Source organism: Lathyrus oleraceus, chromosome 7 (assembly GCF_024323335.1).
Source record: "Lathyrus oleraceus cultivar Zhongwan6 chromosome 7, CAAS_Psat_ZW6_1.0, whole genome shotgun sequence".
Lineage (NCBI taxonomy): Eukaryota > Viridiplantae > Streptophyta > Magnoliopsida > Fabales > Fabaceae > Lathyrus > Lathyrus oleraceus.
This window is the reverse complement of record NC_066585.1, coordinates 519,072,784-519,082,030: the sequence shown is the minus strand read 5'-3', so window position 1 is coordinate 519,082,030 and position 9,247 is coordinate 519,072,784. Positions and strand designations below refer to the sequence as shown.

The following is a 9,247-nucleotide window of genomic DNA, read 5'->3' as shown; positions in this document are numbered from 1 at the left end:
ACTCAATTTTAGTGACAATACAATGATATTTACAACTATTCTTAGTTTAACTAATGTACTTTTACTAGCAAGTAGATTTACTTATTTGTTTCTAGACTATTTTCTTAAGTTTTTTTGCAACACAATCTTTCCTAATCTTTAAAAGTTAAAGTTAAAGTTAAACCCATCAAAATAATTCATTGAAATTTTATAATTTTCACTGTCATCAAAGCCTAATTGAAAACTAAAAGTAGCATGCTTCAACATTTAGACACATCATAATATATTTTTCAAATACTATTAGAAGTAAAAATTCAGTACGAGAACCCAACAAATAGTTATGTAATTCAGATGTTCATAGGAAATTTGGCTACAAGACAAAGATGATTTTTCTTGTGTTGTGTGATTCCTGGCCACCTTTCAGTATCAATATCTTCCTTTAGCAACCCATGTGGTAATTCCCAATCAAAGAAATAAAGAACATTAGCAAGGATAAGTTCTAATGATGCCACTGCCATGGACATACCTGGACAAATTCTACGACCAACTCCGAATGGAATTAGTGTAAAATCTTTTCCAAGAAAATTTATAGAACTTTCTAAGAATCTCTCAGGATAAAACTCTTGGGGATCTTCCCAATCATCATAATCTCTTTGAATAGCCCAAGCATTCACGTAAACTATTGTCTTTGCCGGAATTTGGTAGCCTCCTATAACGGAGTCTGCCCTTGTTTCTCTTGGTACAAGCAATGGAGCAGGCAAGTACAATCTTAGTGTCTCTTTTATCACTGCTTTTAAGTAGGGGAAATTTTGTATATCATCTTCATCTAAAACTTCTTTTTTAACTCTTGAGTTTCTAATCTCTTCTTGCACCTTCTTCATTACTCTTGGATTTTTTATCAGCGCAGTCATAGCCCAAACTACTGTGGCTGATGTGGTATCTATTGCACCTACAAGCATGTTCTAAAAGGAAATAACTACTTGTTAAGCACATATTGCTATTACATGAATGCTATTTTGACACAAATTTATGACACCAATACCCACCCACAACTCTATGCATTTTTTACCGTATAAATATGGTGAACAATAATTTTTTTGAATAAAAAATATATTTATGAACACTTACGTAAACGTTGACAATAAATGGTGACGGTGAATAATGTTCGTGAATACTATATTAATAATGACTTTTAGTAGTAAAATAAAGTATGTTAATAAAATATAAAAAGTTGATTAATGAAATTATGTAATTTATTAATAAACGGTTAGATATTAAAAATAATTTTTAGTAGTAAAATAAAGGTGGTTAATGAAAAATAAAATGTTGGTTAACGAAGTCATCATTAATGAAGTGATGAAGTTGATTAATAAGCTCAAATATTAAAATTAATTTTTAGTAGTAAAATAAAGTTGGTTAATGAAAAATAAAATGTTGGTTAAGGAAGTGATCGTTAATGAAGTGATGAAATTGATTAATAAACGCTCAAATATTAAAATTAATTTTTAGTAGTAAAATAAAGTTGGTTAATGAAAAATAAAATGTTCGTTAATGATCTTATGAATTTGGTTAAACAACGGTCAGATAGAGTTGTCAAAATGGACTAGTTATATGTGTCGATCCGTCAGGCCCGAAAAAACATAGGTCTCGAGCCTTAAAATTTGAGCCCATATTTTTTAGGATTTTTTTAACCCGGTCTTAAAAAGTCGGTTACCCAATAAGACTAGTCCATATGAATTGTGGGTAACCCATTAGGCCCGCATAACTACAAATTTTAAAAAAATTATATTCATATTTATATTTTCTTAGTTCAAAATAACATATTGATTTTTCTCACTTCACTAAATTTTATCCTTATTCTATTTAATCTTTCTTTTTAAAATTTTATACACTAATATAATCAATACATTTTCCTCGTATTCTATTAATTTATTTTATTTTATACAATTTAAACATGTATTGTATTTAAAAATACATTATATTATTTATAAAAAATAATATAATACTTTTAAAATGTATTATGTTTAAAATAATATAATTTTTAATTTTATTTCTAATAAATATTACATAATTTTTATTTTATTCTTTTATTAGAAAAGAAAATCCTTTAAGGTTGAGTAACAAGAAGCTCATATAATTGATAGTAATTTTCGAGTCTATATTATAAGAGATAGTTTTTTTAGTCCATTCTAAAAAATCGGAGGCCTGCTAGAACCTCCTATATAAAACCGGATACCGGATAGTCCACTTTAACATATATTAAAAATAATTTTTAATATTAAAATAAGTTATTTAATAAAATATAAAATATTATTTTAATTACTAATAAAAAAATTATATTCTATTTTTAAAATTATTTATTTATTATAATATTTTATTGTTCAATATACTTGTGAATAGTAAAATATACGGTTTAATGTAGTGTAAGAATACTATTTCTTTTATATTAACGGTGTAAAAAGAAGTTTAAAAGAAAACACCTTCTTTTAAAAATAAATAAATAAAGAAGAGAACATTTTATCAAGACAACATACCATAAGGACTCCTTTGATGTGATCAAAAGAGAGATCAATTGAAAACAAACGTTGTTTCATCAATTGGAGTAAAACATCAACAATAACCTCTTCATCTCCATGTTGTCTATTTGGATCCAAATGTTCATCAATAACCTCTTGGTAAAACTCATCCATCTCCTTAAAATTTCGTTCGAGACGCGCACGAAGTCCAGATAGTTTATCAATCCAACCCATGAATGGAATATAATCAGAAACAAAGAAAGCTGTCAGCATAGCCTCCAACTCATGCAACATCCCTTGAAATTTACTCCTCTCTATTCCTTCATCCTCGTACCTCCTTCCAAAAGCAATCCTACAAATTATTGTACTCGAGAGAGAAGTTAGTAATTCACTCAAATTTGTAACAACCGAAGAGGTAGCATGATTAGAAATCTTTTTCATCATTTGTTTCACCTCAAACTTTCTTACAGATGAATAAGATGACACACGCTTGGCGCTTAAAATATGAAGAATACATGTTTTTCTCATGTCTCTCCAAAATTCACCGTATTGAGAAAATACAATTTCTGACCCATTATAAGACAGTTTACGTTGGCCATATAATATAGGCCTATTAGAAAAAACATGATCGTTGTTTTTGAATATTTCTTTGGCAATTTCAGCTGAAGAAACAACAATAGCTGGTCTTAAACCAAGTTGAAGTGAAAATATTGGCCCATATATTTTTGAAAGTTTTGATAATTGAAGATAAAGAATAGAATTGTCTAGCTGATGAAGGTTTCCTATTATTGGCAACCCTCTAGGACCAGGTGGATACGGTGCATCAATGGCTCTTCTACGTTTCAGGAAGAACAGCAAAATACTTGAACACAAAACGAGCAAAATAAGAGACAACATATTGTTACCAATTATGGAGAGAAAAATATGCTTTAGTTCTTTACTTCTTCAATTTAGAAGAATTAAATCATCGTCATATATAATCAAATTTTAGAGATCCACCGAATTATTTCATGTAGCAGATAATACAGAGTAGTCATTATTTAATAATATCATTTGTTGGTATAAGTGTGTCAGAAAATTATTAAAAAGAGTATCTATGGTTTAATCCTAGTTTGGATAGGCCGGAAGGAAGAACGCTAGAAATAGCCCTAGATAAACATGGCTAAAATGAATAGTCCAAATTTTTTTATTTTTTTTTGGGTAACTCAGTACTTTAGTATTTTTCTTATGTAATGATATTGTTTGTGTATATAAATAGTAGTGTATTTAACCATTAAATAATGTAATAGTCTGTATACAACAGAGTAGTGAAAGTTTGTATACACTAGTGTTTGGTGAGATCTGAGTTTTGCACAAGATTGAAGATGAACGAAAACAATCATATGGGTATCAAGCTTCAAGTGTTCAATGGCAAGAACTGGAATCGTTGGATGATTCAGATACGTGAGTTGTTTGACGCTCAAGATGTTCTTGATCTTGTCAACGACGGTTACGTTCCGGCTGCACTTCCGACAAACGCAACAAACGCGCAAAGAAATGCTCAGTATGATCTGAGGAAGAAGGATCAGAAGGTGTTGTTCTACATCCATCAGTGTGCGGATGTGAACACGTTTGAGAAAATCGATGATTCGACAACGGCGAAGGCTAGTAAGCATCTAAAAAACTAAAAGGACAGAAACTGGAAGCCCCATAAATGAGCCGGTCAATGTGAGAGAGAGGGTACGGATCTTTTGGATATGCTTTATTCAAGTCGATGAAGTCTACACGCATTTTCCATTTTTATGACATCTTCTTTACCATAACTATGTTAACTAACCAAGTCAGCTACCTGATCTTCTTAGTGGAGTCAGCCTTCATTAGCTTTCCGACTTCATCTTCTACAGATCTTCTCTTTTGTTCGCCTTCCTTCCGTTTCCTCTGTGGTATTGGTTTGATGGAGGGGGGGGGGGGGGGGGGGGGTCCAGCGCTAAGTGGTGATAAGCAACGTTGGGATCAATGTAGGGAATTTACGGTTTCCACGTGAGCAAACTGGAATTTTGCTGATCTCGTCTTCCTCCTTTGGGGATAAATTAGATTCGATATGAGTTGTTTGCGATGATTAAACACCAATCTATATTGTTTTTGCATCCTTAATAGGTATGAGACCATCCTCTATCGGATCTTCCCTTTGGTCGATTTCAACTGAGTTCACTTTTATCGGATCGTCCTTGACTGACTAATCGGCGAGACTTCTCTTCTTAAGCTTCAAACTACTTTGTATCACTTCCTTGCAATCTCCTGATCACCTTTTATTATTCCTACCCGTCCATCTTTCAGAGGGTATTTCAGTGTGAGGTACAGAGTGGACAACATTGCCTCCATAACATTAAAATAAGGTCTACCTATAATAATATTGTAGGGGAAGCCAACATTGAAAATTAAGTACTTTACTAGAATGCTCTTTGCGCTTTCCCCATTATCGAAAGTTGTTATCTTGGGCAAGTGTCCCAACACCTGCGTCGTTTCTCCCGAGAATCCAACCAGCGAACCTTTAAAAGGAAACAACTCGGTGATATCAAAGTTCATTCCCTTGAATTCTTCCAAGTATAGAACATCTTTCGAGCTTCCCGGGTCAACTAAAACATGTTTCACGTTCTAGTTCTGGATTTGTACTTTGATCACCATTGGTTCATCCTCGTAAGAGATCACTCCTTCGACGTCTTTTTTAGAGAAGGTGATTGTGGCCTGATTGTCTGTCTCTTCCGAAGGCGACTCCCGTCTGACGTACATCATTTTCCAAAGATATCTTTTTCTAGCCGAAATTGTTTCTCCTCCTCCGGAAAATCCTCTAGCAATAGTGTTTAATGAGTGATGATCCATGTGATTACACTTGAGTGAGTTTGCAGCCCCTACTATTTTTATCATATTATTGATGACAATAGTGTGCTTCAGTGGGTCAGTTTTACCATTGAAAGATACTAGTGATCGTGGCTTGAAGTTCTCTGGGGATTGATCATCCTAAATGGATTCAAATAAAAGTTGAGAGTCTAGAGGCTCCTCCTTTGTATCCCCTTCCTGAGTACTTTGTATTTGCAAGACTTCGACACTGTTTTGCAAGGATTTCCTTTGTTGGCGAAGTGCCTCTACCACCGTGAACAATTGAGTGATATTTGGTGGCAGAGACAGATCGCTTCGACTGGGAGGCGATCCTGATATAGTCCAACTGAAATGTTAACGCTTTTTATGATAGTTTTGTGTGGCCTAGGAAAGTTTTACCGAGGCCCCACGGTGGACGCCAAATATTATTGCTAAAAAAACACTAAAAGGTTGACTTCCTTGTTCTAAGTTAAGGAGAGCCTAAAATGAATGGTTGGGGTGTCTGTTATGTATGTTAGTCTCGTTTTTTCCTATCCTTTACCCTCCAAACATCCTCTTATTTATAGGTATCCATCTCCTTCCCTTTTTCCCTTACTTGACTCTACATGTTCTTCATAAATATTTATAGCAGTAATATCCTCTTCCTTATAATTTCCATATAACATCCTCCCCTTCACTAAATATAACTCCTTTGATATAATGCATCATATTGTAGTTGTTCTCTTATGACCCCTCAGATGGCATCCTAGCCTCATCATCTGATCCGATTTGTACTAGTTGAATCATCCCCGGCTTATGGGAAGTCAGTTCTACTCTACTTACTTGGATAACCTAATCGGATTCCAATTACTAGATGACATCCCGGCTTTCCGATCTACTAACCCTACCATACTCTACTATCATGCCAACTCGGCCTCAAAGAACTCATGTGTTCAAAATAGGCTTCGTCAATCTCATACCTTGGTTGGTCAACTAATTTTCCGTGATGTACAACTCCATTTGAATGACATTTTTAATGGTATGGTCTTTCTCAATTGGGATATATGGTCTCTTGTTGGTGGGAATTTCTCTAGAATTTATGCTTTCAGACTCAATCTTGAACCTGTTGTTTGGGACATCTGCTAGGACATTAGTATGTTGAGGAGATATATACTTTTCATTCTTAACAATATCATTTTCTTTAGTATTGTCATCAATGAAAATATTTATGGATTCCATCACAGTCTTGGTATAGGTGTTGTATATCCTATATGTCATGCTATATATAGAGTAACCTAGGAATATCCTTTCTTCACTCTTTGGATCCATCTTTCTTCTTTGCTCAAGATTAGCCAAGATATAGCACTTGCTACCAAAGACATGGAAGTATTTAACATTTGGTTTTCTTCCTTTCCAAAGTTCATATATAGTAACTTTGGTGCCAAATCTGATGGTCACTCTATTGTAAATGTGACAAGTAGTGTTCATAGCTTATGCTCACACATGGTAATGAGGATTCTTGACATGAAACATGACTATAAAAGCATCTTATAGAGTTTTATTCTTGTGTTTTACAACTCCATTTTGCTGAGGTGTTATAGGAGCTGAAAATTCATGACTGATCCCTTAAGTTGGGAAAAATTCAGAGAACTTGGAATTCTAAAATTCCTTGCCATGGTCACTTCTTATCTTTACAATTTCACTCCCCTTTTCTTTTTGAATACGTAGGCATAACTCTTTGAAAACATCAAATGTGACATATATTTCTATAATGAAGTTAATTCATGTGTATCTCGAAAAAGCATCCATGTACATAAATACATATTAAATTCCACCAAGAATCTCCACTTGAATAGGCCCCATGAGTTCCATATGAAGTAACTCAAGAACTTCTAAGGTGATCAAATGCTAGAGCTTCTTGCGGGACATCTTGGTATGCTTACCTATTTGGAAATCTCCATATAACTTGCCTTCTTCAATCTTTAGCTTAGGTAACCCCTTAATGGCTTCTTCATATATGATCTTCTTCATGCTCTTAAGGTTGATATGACCAAGTTTTTGGTGCCATAACTTAGTTTCATCAATCTTGGATATCAACAAGATGAGGGTTGAATATCCACATATAGCAATTGCCATTGGACCTGGAACCCTTCATTAACACTTCTTTTTCTTTGTTGGTAACAATACATGCATACTTGTTGAATTTTACATTAAGGCTTTGATCACATAGTTGACTAATGTTGATCAAGTTGGTAGTCAGACCTTCTACCAGCAATACATCTTAAAGACAAGGAAAACCTGGACTGACCAGTTTGCTTATGCCTTTGATTCTTCCTTTTTCTCCATCAACAAAATTTAAGGTTTCAAATCTTCAAGATATATCTCTTAAGGAAACTGTAGGAGATGTATGAGCTATGAAAGTTGTGGTAGGTACCTTAGCTTTCCACACTTTATTTTCTTGGACCTTTTTTCCCCCTCTTCTTTTGAGTCTTGGATGACTATAAAACTTAGGATATCCATACAACCTATAGAAATAGGGCCTTATGTCTTCATATCTTCCACAGTGATGACATATCAAATCATAATTTTTGTAACTTTTGTGTTAAGGGGATACATGTTGAACATGTTGCTGAGACATGTGGTCCATCATCAGAAACTCAATTTTCTTCTCAGGAGTGACAAACTTATTAGATGAGTTTTTTATTTTCTTGTTCATGGATATAGAATCAAATTATATTCCCTTGACATTCTAGGATATCTGACCAACTTACAAGATTTCATCTAGCATATTTGAACCATTGTTTAACATATGCATTGATTTTGTCATATGTTCAAGCTTTGATTTTAACAAAGTGTCTTCTTCTACCATATATGTGATAATGTAGACAAGTTTCTCTTTTTCTTTATGAAGCACAACTTGTGGTTTTTTTTCTGTTTCTCAACAGTCATGCATGCTTCCTCCCAGTTGGTGTAAAGAAGCCCGTGTGTTGCCACTAACTCTTCACCAGTCATGTCTTCATCACTAGACTCACTTTCTAGCTCATACTTTTCAGTGAAAGCCCTCATAATGTTAGTTTTTCTACCTCACTTTCATCATCTGAATTAAATCATGTAATTGACAATCCCTTTTTTTCTTTAGAAAATTAGGGCATTCAACTTTGATGTGACCAAACCTTTCCCATTCATAACATTGTGATCCTTTTCTCTATTAGGGTTGTCTTCATCTCTTTCTTGCTACGAGGATTGATGTCTGGCACCTTGTCTTGAACATTTATCCTCCATCTATTGTCCATTCTTCTTAATTCTTTGTTTAACTTTCTTCAAATAAAAATTATAGCATCAAGTAGAATTTCTTTAATATCATTGTCACCTTGATCTTCACTTCCTTGAGAGTTGGTACAAAGGTTACACCTTTTTTAATCTTTTCTGATTTTCCATTTATAACAACTTCAAAGGTTTAAATAGATCCAATGCGTTCATCAACATTCAAGGTGGTCAAATCTTGAGCTTCTTTAATAGTTGTAGCCTTCATGTCAAACTTCTTAGGCAAAGATCTGGGGATTTTTCTAAGCAGCTTCTCTTCTGACATTTTCTCTCCTAATGCAAAAGAATTGTTGGCTATATCACGAAGACGAATGTTTATTTTTTATATGAAATCATATTCCATCATTCTTATATTTTAAAACTTGGTTGTGAGGAGTTGTAACCTTGACATACGCACTTTGGATGTGTCGTCATGAGCAGTCTTGAGAATCTCCCAAGCCACTTTAGCTATAATACGTGTGTTAATTAGTTTGAACATGTTCTTATCAACACCATTGAATATATCATTAAAGGTTTTATCGTTTCCAAGAGCTTTATCATCTTCATCTTTGGACAAATCAACTTCATGCTTTAAGCTTATTGTACCATCTTGA

At 33.7% G+C, this 9,247-nt stretch overlaps 1 protein-coding gene across 1 annotated transcript; it reads right to left on the bottom strand.

Annotated features, from left to right (window-relative positions):
- Positions 1-245: 245 nt before the first annotated feature.
- Positions 246-3,630, bottom strand: LOC127100987 (cytochrome P450 83B1). Its single transcript, XM_051038297.1, has 2 exons — positions 2,514-3,630; positions 246-941 (listed from the first exon to the last, which is right to left on the bottom strand). The coding sequence occupies exons 1-2, from the start codon at positions 3,390-3,392 to the stop codon at positions 327-329; spliced, it is 1,494 nt and encodes a 497-aa protein (XP_050894254.1). The 5' UTR covers positions 3,393-3,630; the 3' UTR covers positions 246-326.
- Positions 3,631-9,247: the final 5,617 nt, after the last annotated feature.

Coding starts and splice junctions, on each gene's coding strand:
- LOC127100987 (XM_051038297.1), bottom strand. CDS start 3,392: ATGTTGTCTCTTATTTTGCTCGTTTTGTGTTCAAGTATTTTGCTGTTC. Junction 942..2,513: donor ACATCAAAGGAGTCCTTATG/GTATGTTGTCTT, acceptor ATTTCCTTTTAG/AACATGCTTGTAGGTGCAAT.